Source organism: Condylura cristata, unplaced genomic scaffold, assembly GCF_000260355.1.
Source record: "Condylura cristata isolate star-nosed mole 26May11 unplaced genomic scaffold, ConCri1.0 scaffold00014, whole genome shotgun sequence".
Lineage (NCBI taxonomy): Eukaryota > Metazoa > Chordata > Mammalia > Eulipotyphla > Talpidae > Condylura > Condylura cristata.
In genome coordinates this window covers 31,337,538-31,356,199 of record NW_004567115.1, presented here as the reverse complement: position 1 = coordinate 31,356,199, position 18,662 = coordinate 31,337,538, and the positions used below count along the sequence as shown (strand labels likewise).

The following is an 18,662-nucleotide window of genomic DNA, read 5'->3' as shown; positions in this document are numbered from 1 at the left end:
AGTCGCAGAATTGGATGGTAATGGCCTTTCCCCCACTATCTTTATAGGGAAGCAGTGAAGTTGAAGGGAGGGAAGAAAAGGGGTGGGCAGGGGAGGGGAGGGCATGAGAAGGGAGGGGAGGGGAGACAGCCTCTGGTTCAGGGCACTTCTTGGCCGTCGCATCTTGGCCTGAGGCTGCTTGGAGCCATCTATGTCCGAGTTCATTCATTTGATGTGCAGAAAAGCCTCCAGAAGAGTCTGAGCCCAGATTTCCACTCTTTGTCTAACGCATGCAACCTACTTTCCCTTCAGCTAATTAGACCCCCACTCCAATGCCCCAGTCTCCCAATGGAAACTTTAATTTTTGCAAAATTGCAACAAAGACATATATGGCCAGTGTGCCAGCGCACTCTCAGAAGGAGCCAGATTACAGTTAAAGTTCATTCCAGAAGTGTTCCTCTGTACTTTTGTACAAGAGTGACTTGGCAAGACCCTGTTAAGAGAAAAGAGTGAAGTCTTCCCAAAGATTTCAACTCAGAAAAGTGTTTGGAAAAGCAAATCGCAGTTTGACTTAAGAAAAGAAAAAGTGTTGTGGGTGGAAGCATGTTAAGAAATGCAATAATCACAGTGTTTCATAATCCCTTGAGGCCAATATTAAGTACTACTAGGATCTAATACCTCTAAATATAGAAGTAGTATATTTACAAGTTAATCTAAGGGATATATTTTTCTGCTCACTGTGAGAAAAGAGGTCTGCTCCCAAGCTTCACACAAGCTCACTTCATAAACATATACTTTGGGTTTGGCAGTATTTCCATTGAAAATATTTATGTTAGAAAATTTTTATTGGAACTATCATTAAACTGCCCAGAATTAAATAGGTTCTCGATAATTGAACTCCAACATCTGCTATTTTAATGATATAGCTAGAGCATATTTTTTTCTCTCTGCAGGACAGATAAAGTAATGATTCGTCATTATTCGAAATGTGTTTTGTTCAACTGGAAAAGACTGGAATACTGGGATTTCCTTCTTTCTGAGTAAGATCAATAGAGACTATACTCTGTTGGTTTCCCTCTGGCAATAGCCTATGTAACATGCCATAAAGGGAGGTTAATCTTTGCGATATTTAAGACCAGCTAGTAATAGGATACTTTGGGCCTGCTGGAGCTGGCTGAAGCTCAGCAGTCCACAAAGAGGATGCTCTAAATGCCTCTGAAAGTATTTCCCCTCCCTGTTATCTTACCTAAAGATATGAGCATTATTCAGATTTTTTTGAAGATTTATTTATTTGTGCATACAGAACTGGGGTACAGGCCAGAGGTGCAGGGGCGGTGAGAGGATTCACCAGAGACAGAGTGGGGAGCAGAACAGGCAGATGACGAAGTACACCGCTGAGGGGAGCAGTGGCTGAGTCAGGAGAGGTCTGCAGTGCCATGTGGTCACCTCCCAGGCAGGTGGGGATCGAACTCATGCAGAAGTGGTTTTAGCTTCTTAGTGCTGTGCCTTAACCTGCTGCGCCATCAGAGAAGGCCCTCGGGGAGTGTTTTAATAGTTCTGCAGCATTATATGAGAATAATCTGGAGTTTATTGTCGGTTTTTTTGTGACTTGAAGGTAGAATCTCCATTCAAAAAGCATCTGCGGAAGGTTGCTCTGCCTCTGGTCTGTGCTGAGCTCTGACCATGCAAGTGCAGATGGGGTAGACTTGTCTCTGCTACACCCTGCTGGGGAGGTGGGGGAGTCGTGGGTCTGTTTCCTGTAAACTGATCTTATTTTTCTCTGATGTCTCCATTCTTGCTGATGGTGGGTGAGTGCACTTTAAATATCCTGTTCAAAGTTAATTCTGTCTCTTCTGATTTAAAGAGTCACGTTCTTCATCAGGACTCTCTCTTCCCTTCTCTTGGTTTCTTCCCAAAATAGTGAAAGGGAATGGGGGGAAGTTTAAGAATCTTCTAGGCCTCTGTGTGCCCTGGTATGAAATTTGTCTCGGGGTTGGAAGCCTCCTGGACACCCTGGGGCCCACTGGTCGTCTCTAATCTCTCCTTACCTCTGGAGAATTTTTTGGGGGGAGAGGGTTGTGACCACACAACATTCCTTCTATATTTTTAAAAATTTTAAAATATATTCATTATATCATCCTTCATTTTTGTACAATGTATGGTTTCCCCATGAAATTCCCACCACCAGTTCACCCGCTCACCATCACCATATCCCTTATGTGGTGGAGAAGTTGGACACAAACAGCAGTTGGAAGGAAAGCAGAAAATGGTGAGCCTAGACATTCACTTCAGACTCATCCTCTCTCCCTCTCCCTGGCCAAGGGGGGTCCTATTTTTCTTCTATTCAGAAGTTTATGGTCACATAACTACATGAGATTCAAGTTACCATGTTAGTTATCATTCATGGCTAATATTTTGAAAATAAAAGAAGAGGTGGTGGTGCAACAAGAAACAGGTGTAGTCAGACTCCCTGATGGGTGAACCAAGACCTATGGTCTACAGTTAACTGGGGCTCAATCCCAGGTAATCCACTTCCAGAGAGATGAACTTAAGATGAACTTACACATTGAAACACTAAGTACAGTGTACTAGCATAATTATTTGTGCAATGCTTATCTCCCAACTAGATTTACAGACCTTGAGTACGTGTGTCTTTCCAGCTGCTTTGTCAGCCCTTGCATTCTTCAAATGCTTAACATGTATCTGCTGGATAAATGAATGAAACAGGCACCTTAGAACTGTTTTGAAAATAATTGGCAGTTGCACAAGGAACTCCTGTTCAGCCTGAACACCTGAGTTATGTTATTTTTCTCCCTATTTTCCCCCAGTACTTCTCCTGTCCCTCAACACACACACACACACACATTCACAGACATACACACAATTTATGTCCTTGGTCACTTGAGTCCAACTACTTTTTAATTGCTTGGCCTTCATTTGAGAACAGTTCCCAATGACAAAAGAACAATAATTTTATTTTTCAAAAATGTCTTCATTATTTTCAGAGTATTTCTTAATCCATTTTTTTGGACCGCAAAATGGGTTACACAGATGTGTCAGCAGTGAGTGATTTCACTTTGCTACAAGTTCTATCAGTCCATCCGTGGAACTAAGATGTCTGTTCCCCTTGAGAGAACACAAATGATGGGTTATCTTTTCACCACTTGTTTTGTTTGATGGACCAGTTCCTGAATCTCTTCATTCCAGTGGCTATTATCATGGTGATAAGTAATGTGTAAAAAAAGCATAGGCCCCCCCCCTCTAAGTCCTTTCACAGGTGCTATCTCACTGGCTTCTCTGGCCACTGCTGGCAGCTGAGGGCAGGCTGTGTATCCTGTGCTCTTTGATGGAGACATGAGGTCCTGGCTGCTGACCCAGCCTCTCATCACCATCATGGCTCTGCTTCCACTTGCAATCATTTGGCCGAGTGGGAAGTAGGGGAGAGGCTGGTCAGAAACGACTTCCAACAGAGTGACTTGATGGTTTTCCTGATCAATGTGTCTGCTACAGGGAATGAAAAAGGAAGATGTCAGCCATAACAGAAAAGAATGGAAGATTCCAGAGCAAAGCTCAGGAGGACTCCCTGAGAACTCCCAGTTGTATGTGGGTGTTTTGTTCTGATCCGTCAGAACAACCATTGGAGATCTGCTGAAAACTTCAGTCAGGCCTAGAAGATTCTGCTCCTGTAGAGAGTGTGAAAATGAGAGATAATTGAAAGCAGAAGGCAGAAGGCAGCAGCATTCCAAAGGAGAGGAGTGCAGGAAAGGGGGTGGGGGTGGGGAGGGTGCTGAGATGGAATCACTAAGCTTTTCAATTGGGGAGGGGCTATACACAAAGAATATAATGTACTCCCAGAGTTGCATAACACCCCTAAGATCCCTGCACCAAATCCTTACCAGGTTATGAATTGAGCCCCAAATGATCACTTTTACCCCAATCCACAGAGTTTCAATACTTGCAGAAATTCCCTAGAGCAGACTAATCTGCTGTTTGCATCTCCATGTAAGCTCATTAACTCTTAGTATACCAACCCTGCTTATTTCTGGACCATCCCTGTTTGGTCTTCCTGGTAGAGAACAGGGAAGCTGGTTGCCAGCAGCCTGTTCATCCTGGCTCCCATCTTCTCTCACCTTCTCTGCACTCCCCTGACACACTGACCTCCCCTCGCACCTGCCATCTGTTCCCCAGCTTGTGCCCACTCCAAGTGGGCTCGCCTATCTCTCTGCCTGGAACTCCTCCCCACACCCCTGCTATTGAGACTGGTGCCCTTGGTCGCTCACATCCCTCGCATTAGCCAGTGTCTGTGTTCCCATGACCCGCTCATCCTTGAGATCATTTCTACACATGCCAGTTTACGCCGGTCTCCCCACTGGAGTATCAGCTTCATGAGGCCAGGAACTTGGTCCGTGCTGTCCTCCGACTCAGCCCAGGAGCCTATAACAGTGCCTGCCTTCAAAGTCAGTGCTCGATAAACCCACTCTGGATGCAAGACTACTCTACCCAGAGATGTGACTGGTTCCATTACACACTCTTAGCTCCTTGGAGCAGCTCTAAAGTGTTCTTGGATTGAGTTGTGCTGAGAGTAGCTTTCGATCCACCTTCTTTTACAGGTATGACTACCTCAGTTCTTCCCAGTTTTCCTCTTCGTTCTCCTTTCCAGACCCTAACCTCACACCCAGCCACTTGTGAAGAAGTTAGTTCCACCCCACTGCTCATCTCGTCAGCAGAGCACACAAATGGCTTTGTTTTCTCTTGAGCAAACACCCGGATGGAATCGGTTCTGTTGAATTTTGAACTAGTATGACTTGTACATTCCTTCTGTGTATTTTCTTCTCCTATTGTTTCTGTTTGAAGGCTGCTCGGAAGAGGAGATGAGAGGCAGTTCCCACTCCCACTGCCGCCATGGTGTCAATCACAGAAACTGGAACATACTGTCAGGAGTAGGGAATGCAGATGATGTGGGATTTCACCTAGAAAGACCCCAGAAACTCATTTTCTCCCTTTATGCTTCCTCAAATGGCCAAACTCAGGCAGGGAGCCTACCCTCTGCCTCTCTAGGGAGTGACTGGCCCTGGATAGTTTCAGATGGACAGGCTACTGGAGGCGGCGTGGGGCACACCCAGGTGTGTAGGACCCTGATCCCACCCTTGTCCACACTCAGTCTCCATTTCCTTGTGGGTAGAGTGAACATGGTGTGTGTATTTGGAATATTGTGTGCATCTATGTGCTTTTATGTCCAAACTCCTGAGGTGACACTGGCTATGGGTATCATTAAGAAGTGGGGGCATATGGGAAATAAGGTATGTGTCTGTAAACAAAAAGGAAATTATGATTGTGCTCATCCATTTTCAAAGTCAAAGACATGCTAATAGAGCTTAAATATCTTCACGGATTCAAAGTCAATTCCCAGTTCCATCCATGCTGGGATTATGCTATTAAAAATTAGGCTTGGTTGAAGTTATTACTGAAATAACCAGTTATTTGACTGCCACATGTAGATGGCTCCTACTTCTCACTATGATCTTCCTTGTCGTGTATTGATGATCCCAGAGTTGGAAATTGACTCTTCATAGTCTCATGAAAGAGCTGCCGTATCCCCACTACTCTGGCATCAATATTAAGCAGGAGCCTATGAATTCTTGTTCTCTCAATCTCGATAGACCCAGCTCAGTCAGTAAGCATGCATGAACATCCAAGAGTAATTTTAGCCATCTGAAATTAAATTACTTTAACTTTCTAGGAAGGATTAAGTCCTGGTGTAAAGCAAGGTCCTAACACAGCCTTTAGAGTTGCCTTGCTGGAACTAATTTAAATATCTGAAGTCAACTTTTAAAAATGATTTGCCTTGGTAAAAATTCATCCAAGCTGGGGGAAGTATAGCTTTGAGTCTGTTTTCAAGAAAATTTCAGTAAGATTTTGTCTTAATGTTTTAAAAATGATACTCTTCTGGTGCCTTTTGGCTTCACAAGAGGTTGGTCCTTTTTCCCTTTCTTCTTTTCATGTACCTATAGCAAAGAACGTTGCCTTTGTACTTTTAACCAATTATACATCAAATCAGAAATTTGTACTTTTGTCCAATTATATATAAAATCAGAAAGGACTAGCCTGGGGAGGCCGCTGCATCGCAGAGAACAATTCTCAAGGCTCTTGGTGGAGATTCTCTATCCCCATGGAAGGCACAGGGGCCTGCCTCCCACCCCAACCCCACTCTACATGTCATCCAAGAATAAGAGGCAATTCCCCCACTTTAAGTCACGCAAAGTAGTGTGTAAGAAGAATAAGAGACCAAAGTCGAGCTTGGAGAATGAAGACAAAATAAAACCAGAGCCCGAGTCTGGCCAATCATTAGTCTTTTTGTTTGTTTGTTTTTTGTTTTGGTCTACTTTAAATATTTTTAGAGAAGGGACACCACACTTCTACTCAATTAGGAGAAACATTTTTATAGTCCATAGCTCTTTTATTTCTCTTTTCACACCTATCATGCCATGAATTCATAGGGAATGGGTTCCAGCAGCTCAGACTCCTTTCCACTGGTTCTCACCAAGTGCTTCTCTAGGTGGAGCAGGCTGGTGCTTGCTTCACTGAACCCATGTACCTTTCTCTTTAGCTTCCTTTTTTTTCTGATCATTTTCTTTTACACGTTTCAGGAAGTTATCTCAGCTCTTAGAGTGCCTAATGTGCTCAATGCGAACATGAATTCTCTTTGCAAAAATCTTGCCTTTTACTTGTTTGTTTACATCAATGTCAACTACATGCTGGGTAACATTATAGACTCTTCCAGTTTTGCCATGGTAACATTTGTGGGGCAATCCTTTTTGAACAGGGCCCATCCTCTCATGTCTACAAAATCTACAACATTCTTGTAGATTCGCATGTATGTAGCCAAAGGAACAACTCCATGTTTTCTAAAAGGCCTAGAGAACATAGAGCGGGTCCCTCTTCTCTTTCCCTTTGTGCTGGTCATTTTGGTGACTTACTGAAAGATGGTGGTTCCAGCTGAAAGGCTCATTAGCTATTTTTAATAAGACTTAAAGTAGAGTCATTGGTCAACTGCACTCTGATTGCTTATTCTGGAAGGAAGAAAGAACATTCATCAACCTCAAAGTCAGACACTAGGTCTTGATGCATCTTGGTAGATAGTGAGTAAACATTTGCTGAATTAAGAAAAAAAAATCAATCAAACAGGCAAAGATGAAAGTTCTGGAAATGGGGGGGGGAGTGTTTAGAGAAAAAATGAAATTGAATCATAAAGCAATGCTAACTTATGCTATCCAGTAAAAAGATGCTCCCAAACTCTGTAGGTTTGCTGCTTGGACTTGCCAAAATAGACCAGACTCAAATCTTTGTTGGAGGAAGAAATTATTATCTGCAGATAATGGAGACAAAGGATGAGAATTTCTTCACAGACTATCTCCCCTGGTAAAGACTGGAAAAGTTTCTAAAGTAAAAGGACAAGAGGAAAATGGGAGATTCTGATTGGATGTTGGCAGTATTGGCTGTTGCTGGTCCTCTGTTGGTCATCTGAGCAAGCTCAGCTGGGCTCATGCTCGGCAGACATCACATGTTCAAAAATGGCAGCGTGACTCCTCCCTTAAGTGAAGATTTTAGTATGAAATGTATGATATTTGCTATCCATAAATAAGGGAATAGCTCTGATCAGAAGTAAACAGAGAATGAACAGGAGAGAATCTGGAGGCAAAAAGCAGTGAGTCTTAGGCTTTGACCTAGTGATGGCTCTGAATTCTGGGGGGAGGTAGGGTTCTGCACAAGTGGGGCCTCAGGTTTTGCAAGCTGACTAGTTGTAGAGACAAAAGGAAAGGGAGAAGACCAAAAAGAACTCATTAGGGGTTAAAATGTACTGCACTTTTTAGAAGGGAATGAGGAGAAAACATAGACTGATGCTCTGAATTTGAGGTATGCAGCAGAATTCAGAAAGGTGACCTGAAGCTGCTTTCAGGTGCTGGACAGCTGGTGCTAAAGTGTAAAGCCAAAGCCAAGGCTGAACACAGAAGAAACCCTTGGTTGTGACTCACCCTCCAGCCCATCCTAGACTCTGAGGCTATAAATTCTGGAGGGAAAGAATTTGCCTTCTGAAGGAGAAGTGAGCAGAGTTATTTATGAAGGGTGGGACACACAGAGAAAAAAGGTGATAATTTTCTATTCCCCATCAAGGAACATGAAAAGTAATCTAATAAGAGTGGTGAAAACTTTACTGTTGACTAGGTGTGTATTTAAGTATTGTCCTGGCCCCCCCCCCTCCTCTGGCTCTATTACATTTCTAACTTTGTTTTCTAAAGAGAAAGCAAGAAATTCACCCACGATAAATGGAAGTTGTGAAGCATAGAACTCCTCAGATGCTTTCTTGTGTGTTTTATTTTGTAGTTGAAAACTTCACAGCTCATTACAGTGGAAACTAATCATTGCTCTCACTACAGAAGAGATGCCAAGAAGCCTCTACCTTTGCTTCATCCAGTAGAATTTCTTCCAAAATAAATCATCACCACTGGTGGGGAAAACTTTGAAGCCTGTAGAGTCTTCGCACTTACCTTTGAAGTAGCAAGAACTGGTGTGCTCTTAGGAAAGTGTGCTCATTCTGTTGAGGGGTGATCTGCTCAAAATTAGAAATGGGGTGGGGGAGACTGCTCTCCCCTTTGGGTGATTCTTCCTTCATCTTCTAGCTTTCCCACTTCTATGGCCCCATCCATCTCTCTTGGGGGGTTGGTGCTTTCTGTCTTCTTGCCCTTGCTAATCCTTACAAATTGATAGAAAAAAAGGTTTGCAACTCAATTTAACTCAATCGACTTTCAAACTGGGGTAATGGAGGGTTCCCTGGGGTACCCAGTAGCCCTGGGGAGAACATGGCACATCTCTGTTAACACACTTGCTTGAAGAACTAGGAAAGAAATACTAATTTTTTTTTTATTAAAACAAATACAACTATAAGTAATGGAATATAAAGTAGTTGAATGAACACACTGAAGTGATTGTTATAAAAGTACCATATGTGAGATGAGCAAGTCACTTCTTGCTAAGGCGCCATAGCCTTGGGGTGAAGAATCCTACCCTCTGTCCTCTGCACACCATTCCCTTCTGCACAGCTGGTGGGTGAGGCCCTCGAGGTATCCCATAGTGCATGGATTTATACACAAGTAGAGCCAACACACACAGCAGGCCTGAGTTTGCAAGTAAATCCATGGACCTAAAAATATTTTTTAATTTACACTATTAAACAAATAAGAAGGAAAATGAATGCAATCAACTACAGTGTGCACATTTTTATTTTATTAATTACTTTAATGAGAGACCATTGTTTTACATCCTGTTAATTTTTTCACAGTGCGAGATTTACCCTCAGGTATGGCCACCACCCAGGCACCCATAGCCCTCCACAGTCCACTGTGCGGTCCCTGTGCCCTCCAGCCCATCAGCCCTTCCCGCCCCTCCTAGGTGCCTCAGATGTGTGGTCAGTTTTCAAGCACTGGCTTTCAAGTTTGTCTTTATCTGACTTTTTCTTTGGTTTTTCTCTATTCCACATGTAAGTGAAACCATCCAGTATTTACCTTTCTCCTGGCTAATTTCACTTAGCACAGTCTCTTCCAGTTCCATGCGTGTTGCCGAAAATGACCTGAATGTATCTTTAGATTGCTGAGTAATGTTTCGCTGTGTATGTCCACCACATCTTCTTGAGCCACTCATCTGCTTTGGGACCTGTTATGTTGTTTCCATATCTTGGCTGTTGTAAATAGCGCTGCAGTAAACAAAAAGGGTGCAGGTTTCCTTTCACATTAGTGTTTTTGCATTCTTTAGATAGATTCCTAGAAGTGGAATTGCTGGGTCATCTGGCAGATCAATTTTTAGTCTTCTGAGGAAATAACACACTACATTATGCACATTTTAAACAGTAGCAGTGGGGTAATGCACATTTAATTTTACTTTAAAACTTTTCAGAATTGTCTTTTTTTCTAGTTTGAAAGGATGCTGGTAAACTCATGTTGCTCCGTGGCAGATGGCGGCACCAAGAGGCATTTTAAAAACAACCTTATCTTTCATCTATAGTCAAAACACTTGATGCTTTACCCCTCTGGTGAATCCTACAAATTTCTCAGAAAAAAGAATTTTTAAATATAAGAAAATATACAGAATTCCAGTTAGCTGGAAATGCAGTCAAAATACTTAAAATTTAAATTTGCAATCTAGCAAAACACACACTTTTTAGTTAAACTATTAAATAACCAGCACTAGGGAAATGTCAAATACCATAATTTCTAAGTGGTAAAAAGTGTAAATGGGGAATTAATAATTTTTTGAGATCTCAGAAGGAATTGTGATGTAACAGAAAAATATTTGTAATTTCTGCTGACCAAAAAAATGTCAGCGGTCATGTGACTACTTCCATCATTTCTTGGCTACATATGATTGAAAGAAGTGTTAAATTTTAGTTAGAAGTTGGTGACATTCAAGTTCACGAGCCTCCCAAACTATAGGTCCCTGAAACTGAGAGTCTAGATTCTTCTGATATAAAGATTTTGAGTTAATGATTTTCAACTATCTTCATGGCTTGGATAATTGAAGCAGAAATAGTAATGAGTAACTTTTATTTAAGTGTAAATAGACGTGGGTGCGCATTTCTCAACTCCACCTGCCAGAATAGACAAGTTTGTATGAATCCATTCATGTCCCCTTATGTCCCCATCCAGGGGCTGCTCCTGGAGATAACAGAGGAATGGTGCCAAATTCCTCAGACCCACATGAGTCCTCCAACCTGCCTCTGCCTACAAAATGCCATCTTCTCCTCTGACTCTCATCTCTCTTTATCTCCTGCTTCCCACTTTGCTAATGATTCTGATAAAAATGACTCAATAATGTGCATAGAGTAGATTCAGGATGTTTGCAATATATAACCAGTCCATGAAGAGGATTCTGAGGTGGGGGAGGTGGGGCTTAGGAGCCACAGAGGCAGCTTACTCGCAGTTCACACCCAGAACATCTCTACTGAACTAATTCATTAGTTCCAAAATGAGAGTGACAAAGCTAAGTGTCCCAGGCCCCCATACTGATATCAAACACCTCTACTATTAGAAGTGAAATGTATCTTTTTCAACATATTTCTCTAGACTTTTCTAGAATGATATTGATCAACAAGTGATTTTATAATCTGAGGAAAATAACTAAGAACCCAATTAAAATTGATAACTGATAAATGTTATGGCTGGCTAATTTTACTTTGAATCAAAGAATCAGAAAGAATACCATTTTACCTTGCTACTACTTAAAGGTCTGAATGAAACAATGCTTCATTTTGCTACTTGTCAAGGTCTGTCATTAAATACATGGTCAAATCATTTATGTGCCTGCTGGTTTCCAAATGAGACATCACTCACTTATCAACAGTGGTGAATGGCGCCCTCATGAGAAAGCATCACCACCACTTTAGTCAGCTTCATGGCTGTCAAAATGTATGTGCTGTGGACTATCAAAACCAACAGACTGGCTACAGGAACATGTCTTCTGCTCTGAAGTTTTCAAGAAAGGATAATGCACACTTTGTTTTAAAACAAAACAAAAAAAACCCTGTGCCCCAAATTTGTAACTTTCATGTAAGGCACCAGACACATTAGAGCATGATTTAGAGGGAACGGGGAGGTGTTTAAATAGAAGGAAACAAAGACTTGGGTACAGGAAAACCATGTCAAATAAAACTTGTTTCTGCAACTGGAGACCCTTCCATAGGGTTCCAGTTGGTCCCCGTAGTACTGACTTTTAACTTGAGTATTTGTCTCCTGCAAATAATATGCTCTTCCTTGGTCAAATGCTAGCCATCTATTTTAGCTAGCTATTCTCTTCCAAGCAGCTTACAACTGTGAATAATGTCTCAGAAACGCGTATTCAGAAGCAAGCAATTTGAAACAACACATTTGGACTGCTAATCTTCTGTTTTTAGCCTCTTTGATTTGTATAGAAACTGCAAGTCTCAGAGGGACATGAGACTCTTGATGCTTGATTTCAGTTCTCACTGCTCCATTATCGCCTTAAAAGCAAAAAGAGCTTGATGGATGTACCACAAAATGATACCATGAATAATGTTGAATGCTTCTGCAGTGGAACTAAATGTTGCCCTCAAGTAAGTTCAGCCAGGTATTCACTTTCTTGACGAAGAAAGGGGAAACATGGCCTTTGCTTCTGAGTAGCTGTATCTCTTCTCCAGAAAACTCTTTACCAAAGCTCTGGTTTATGATTTCCAAAACTTGAGTGACAAAGCTAAGTGTCCCAGGCCCCCATACTGATGTCATTCACTTCTAATATTAGCGGCCGAGCAGTTCAGGCTCACCCAGGGAAGAACTTTTATTTTGAGTTGAACAGGAGCAGGTACTAAAAATGAACACAGCGAGACTTCCTTCTGGTATAGCTGACACAGATAAAGTAGGTAAACCTGTGCCACAAGGCTATTTTGAATCAAATAGGAAAAGAATTCAATATAATTCAAAATTTGATGTGCTTATAGGATTTGTATGTAGTTTTACTTATGGGACTGCTGAGGAACTAAAAAACAAAATGAAATTCTATCAAGTTGTTTTGTTGTACAATGTCACACAAGGTCATGAAGAGCTTGTGAAAATCCCATAGGGATGGAATAAAGAAGATTCCAGGGCAGCTATTGTAGTTCTGCAATATGTATCCTTGGCCACAACTGGGTGTGAGAGCCACACAAACAAGATTTTGGATGATAGATTTTGAACTCATAAAATTAGATGTGTCAAGTTTTTGGACTTGTATGATGCAGCAGAGCTTAAATGGAGTAGCTGAGTAATCACCTCATCGCCACTTGGTGTTGCACAGGTATGAGCATAGGCAGGAGGGTACAGATGTGCCCTTGGGAATTGTGCAGATGGTTGGAATTCCACACCCTGAGTTGAAGGGATCTGGTGCCTCCATCCGCTCCATCCAAAAAAGGAGCAGTATCATCACGTGTTGAAACACGTTCCATGACAGAATCTCACAAACTATGCAGCTCTGGATAGTGTAAGGGAAGGAGGGACTTAAAGACCAGATATCACTTGCGCCAAGAAATGTTCTTCACTTTCAAAACTGCCACCTAACTTTGGCAACTCTAACCTGCAAAGGGTGAAACATTTAGAGAAAGAGTTAAAGGGGAAAAAACTCTGAGGCTCAACACAGGACCTAACTCCTCTGCGTCAAATTGTGTTTATTACAGTGCTTTTCTTATAGAGCAAAATCGTCCAAGGCTCTTTGATTCAGAACAGGTGGCCAAGGTGTTTAAACAATGGTGGTAAGAGAATGGGCTATGTTTAGTACTTCTGCTTTGCGATTTGTTTCTGCTGATGATTCTCAAGGTTCTTTGGTCTTCTAAACTCACAGCAGAGTGGTTATTGTCTTCCTAAGCCACTGTTACAAGGGACAGAGGACAGATCTCCCACTTTGGGTGCTGAGATGTTACTCAGTAAGTACCCGTGACACAGACTTGTCCTATTTGAGTTTATTAGAAAAATGTCCTGTTCTACATAGTTTTCTGCACCAAGTTCTTCCTCTGTTGTGAGAATAACTGAGAGTGATTAAAATGACATGAGAGTCTTTACCTAGGTATTTTTATGCTTCTGAGCACCTCATGGTAGGTCATATCTGAAGTATTGTGATTGTGTGGTTCTTGTTCTGTGTCCATCAGAAAGATAAAGGGTAGAGAATTCCTGAAGGGTAGAAAATTGTATCTTGCTCCTCATGTAACTCCAAGACCTTATATATTGCCTGGAACATGGTGACCTCTCAATATTGACTATCTCTACTCATCAGTATTGACTATCTCTACCTGGATGATGATTATTCATATGCATATTTACATATATATAAATATATATATATATCACATATATGTACATCTTGTTTTGGTGTCTTTTTTTTTTTTTTTTAGTTTGCTCACTGTAAAGCTTTGTTCTAGATACCTATCTTTTGAAATCAGTAGACTTTTAGACTAAAAGAAAGATCTGATAGTACATCCTGTGGTTTTGCAAGAAACCACTGAAAGAACAATTTCTTATGCAAATTATCTTCACAGGAGAGGTCCAATTATTTTTCTCTCACTTAGTAGTTCAAGTATTTTTCACACATAGCTTTGTGTGGACATATCCAATTCATATGGGAAAATTTAGCACTATGTTTGCAAGAGAGAGTTAGAATACACCAAAAATTATTATGGCTCGCCTCTGTTGATGGCCCAGGTATTACTGTTCTATCCCACTATTAAGGAAGAGATCCCCTTGCAATAGGAGAAAAACCTGGGACTTTCAATTCTGCACATTATGATATACTTTTGACTATACTCTAAAATTTCATGTGTTACCTGCATGGCATTTTGTATACAAGATTAAGAAGCACAGGAAAGAAATGCATGCAAAATAGAGTACAAATTACAGACTCTAGAGAAGTCAAGCTGAGGAAAAATCAAGAGAGAGCTTGAAGTTGCTGGGCTGTGCTACTCTTGGCTAAGTTTGCATTGTTTTGTTTGGAATTGAGGCAGAGAGGGAAATTGAGTTCTGGTAAGAGCATCTTATCTGAGCAGGCAACACACTTTTTTACCACATATCAATGATTTAAGCTTCACTTCTCACATTAGCCCCTACAAATTCCTGTGAGACATTTCTCCCTGAGAATTTTATTTCTTCTCCAAGGACTATTAGGCAGATGACAGGAAGATTGGTTGACTCTGGGCCTCCATGGGGAAACTCCTTAAAATGAAGGCTCAAGAGCCTCATTCTCTCCTTCTGTAGAGAGTGAACATATATGTCCTTTCTTTGTAAACTTTAGGGGATAAAAAGCAAAGGTATTGGTGAGAGAAAGAAGAATCATTGAAAAAGGACTATCTGATCTTCTTGTGGCAATTTGATAGAATCTTTTATAAAAAATAATATGAATTAATTTTAATTGCCTAAAGATACATTGTGTATTTGTTCTTTTAATAGCCCTCATATACTGGCAATAATATTCTGTTTTAGAACTCAGTTTGTCAGTTACTCAGCCAACAGATACTGACTAAATGTTCACTGTGTCATTATTCTAGTGAATAATGAATGAATCATGAATGAATGGTTGGGAAATAAGATAAAGACCTTGCCCTCAAGGCACTCACATTCTGGAAGGAGAAAGGCAAATTAATGTAGAAGAAATTTGGAGTAAAACACTGCATTGGGGGGACAGTTTGTTTTCCTGCTGATGCTGTGTGCCTTCTGAAAATCCTAATGATCAAGTGGTCAAATGGAGATGAAAGTGTCCTCAAAGAGCAGTGTCTTTAGAAGAGAGAAAGAACATTTACATTAATAGTGTGTTATTTCATCTGCGGAAATAATAACCATGTGTTACTTTATTTTTATTCTAGGAATCTCGGAAAATCAGGACTCAGAGTTTCTTGCTTGGGTCTTGGTGAGTACCTGGTGAATTGTGTAAAAGTGTGTTGGGGTGTTAGATTGGAATGATATCAGGGTGATGAAACAGAGGTAGGGACTCAGTATCAGGTGTGAAGGATTTCTGTCCACTTCTCCCCCTTATTTCCCTGAACTTTCCCTGCCCACACGATCCCTTTCTTGAGCCCAAGTTGTCACTGTGCTCATGATGACTGTGGTGACCATAAAACAAAAGGAAATTTCTATGAAAACACCTCAGAGGAGAGTGTCAATTTGACTGGAGATCAGCCCATGTGAGGGAATTCATGTATCTGTCTGCTCGCCTCACTGGTCACTTATCTCAGGTTTTCCTAGCTTTCTTATCTTTTTGCCTTATTTCCTTGCTATTAGCCTACATTTATGTGTTTTTGTTATACTTTTATAATGCACTTAAGATCTGGGGACAAGATAGCATATGCAGATAGGTATATTCTATCTACACACATACATGATTATTTCTCCCAGAAAAATCCAAATATTTAAGGAAGAGTAAGGAAAGATAGCAATTATAACAGTGTAAATACAAATCTGGGGTTATGAAAGCCAAAAGTGAGACTGGAGCAGAAGGCTTCCAGACCTTCTCCAGATGTAGGAAAGGCAGCTGTGTAGTGCCATCCACTCGACTCTGGTAGAGAAATTGCTGTCACATAAGAGACTCTAGACCAGGAAGGTAACTGAAGAGGTAATTACAAGTGGTGAGGTTATGGCTGTTTTGAAGGTAGATCTTGATGGACGTTCTGTTGTATTCTATAAAGAATGAAGAGGGGGGGAGAAAGCAGCGGCAAAGATTATGCTGAAGTTTTTCTTGCCCGAGCAACAGGAGAGATGGACCGTTTCCAGGAAAGGAGATGTAGAGCATGAGGGGGAGAGGCCACACAGACTAGAGACCCATTAGAAATTCACAGAAAGAGGTCATCTGGGCAAATGAATATATGATTCTAGTATATGATTCTAGTAGATTGCTTAGTAGAGCAGTCAGGGCTAGACACAGGATGATTTGGGAATCGTAGACACATAGATGATGTTGAAGCCCTGAGCCGAGAGGATGCTTAGGAGTGAGTAAAGATAGTATAGAAAACAGCAGCGCAGGGTCTCAGTCCAGGGAAGTCCCTTAAGAAAATGAGGAAAAGCCAATGCACAAATCCATAAACAAGCAGTCCCTACGGAAAAGGAACCCTAGAAGAGCACACATTCTTAGAATGCAAGTGAAGAAAACAATTGAAGGAGATGAAAGGTTCAGTGTGGTGAAATGCTGCTCAGAGGCCAGCAAACCAGGCTCAGGGTCACAAGTGGAAACTGTGGTTGACTTTTTTTTTTTAATTTATTTATTTATGCACACAAAACTGGGGTACAGGCCAGAGGTGCAGGGGAGATGAGAGGATTCACCAGAGACAGAGTGGGGAGCAGAACAGGCAGAATGCTGAGGGGAGAAGTGGGCAGGTCAGGAGCCATGTGGGTCAGCTCCGGGGCTGGGGATCGAACTCGCACTGAAGCAGCTGCGCCAGCTTGTAATGCTGCATCGTAACCTGTTGCGCCACCAGAGAGGGCAAAGAAACTGTGGTTGATTTTGCAAAAATACATTTGGGGATAGTGACTGGAATGGGTTCAAAGGACCCTGGAAGGAGAATGGCTGGATGCTACCCTGATGATGATTATTTCTGTAAAGAGAAGCAGAGAAACGCAGTGGCAGCAGTAAAGGCAAGTGATGTCAGAGAGGGCTTCTGCTGTGGAGCACACGGCAGCATGTGCATATGCTGAGGAGGGGAAAAATGACATAGGAAAAGGGGGAAGAGAATACCTGGAGCAATTTCTTAAGGATACAAGAAAGGAGAAGCAGGAAAGAAGGCGGGGTCCATGGGCTTTGAGGCTGGCAGGTGACTGATGGGGAGGTGGCATTGGGAAGGGGTGGTATTTCAATAGATTTCTCTTGTGTTGCTGCTATAGTCTCAGTGGAAATTAGAAACAAGTCATCAGCTGTTAGTGAGAACTGGTAAGGGCGTTGAAAATTTGAGGCGAGAGAGAAAAATGTTGACAGAGAGAGCAAAAGCATGAAGCGTTGAAGTGGCCAGTTAGCACTAAGGACCTGCTGAGGGTTAAGTAAAAGTGGGACCGTCTCCATGATTGTATATACATTTCCTCCAGCCATGTTCATCTAGGCAGGTTCAAGAGGCGATGTTCATCATCAGTGTCCATGGCAGAAATAATTCAAAGTGACATAGAAAATTCAACCAAAAGCCTCTAAGACTAAAAAACATAGGGCCCCATGAAGTAGCACATGTAAATGAGTCTCCAGAGAGCACACGGCCATTTTTAAAATTCCAGTGTGTGTGAATGGTAGGGATTGGTGGAATTTGAAACAGATTTGATTCAGAAGCCACAAATCCTGGTTTAAGCTATAGGTTTTTCTGAGCACCTGAACATTATGATAAGGCTCCGCGTGAAAAATAGGAGGAAATATGCAAGTTCATGGGTCTGACTGGCTTCATTCAAAACAGTTAACAAAGCTTGACAGCTTGAATAAGCATTCTTTGAGAACTTTTCTGAGTTACCTCTGTAAGCCAGAGCAGACAAAATTTCATAAAGAGGAACTGTGCACCAGACTTAGACAATTTGTCAGGCTTTGCAAGCCCCAGATGTCAAATCCAGGTGAGTCGGGTTCCTGTTGTAAGCTCAGCATGTCAGCTCAGTCACAGACCAAGTTCACCCGAGGCTTTGGAAATGAACTATTAGCACTTTCAGTCTTTTATTGAAATCCTCTAAAGGTCAGTAAAAGCTAACAGTTCCAACTTCCTTCTCTAACACAGAAGGACAGGCTGGGGATTTCCTGTCTTGTCAAGCTTTTGATAAACTAAGAGCTTATATAAATTGGAAAGAAAAGGTGTAATAACTTAAGGATGAACTGAATATACACTTATCAAAGCCCAAATTCAAAGATATGATGGATAAGGAGAGAACCCATCAAAAGAGCAACTGAAATCATCCCGTCTCCTTTCCTGAGAGATGAGGGGTAGAATTTACATATCCATCCATCCACCCACCTATCCATCCACCATCCACCCACCCATCCATCTACATTCCACCATCCATCCTTCCATCATCTGTCCATCCATCCACACATCCATCTACCCATCCACCCATCCATCCACCCACCTACCCATCCATCCACCATCCACACGTCCATCCACCATCCATCCATCCACCATCCATCCATCCATTATCCATCCATCCATCCAT

At 41.7% G+C, this 18,662-nt stretch overlaps 1 protein-coding gene and 1 pseudogene across 1 annotated transcript in view; one reads left to right on the top strand and one right to left on the bottom strand.

Moving 5' to 3' along the window:
* Positions 1-18,662, top strand: part of KCNAB1 (potassium channel, voltage gated subfamily A regulatory beta subunit 1) — a 198,112-nt gene that overhangs the window by 95,087 nt on the left and 84,363 nt on the right. Inside the window, exon 2 of the mRNA XM_004682320.2 lies at positions 15,365-15,408. Coding sequence (XP_004682377.1) covers positions 15,365-15,408 — 44 coding nt within the window. The remainder of the gene's footprint in view (positions 1-15,364; positions 15,409-18,662) is intronic.
* Positions 6,446-6,943, bottom strand: LOC105853623 (annotated as a pseudogene).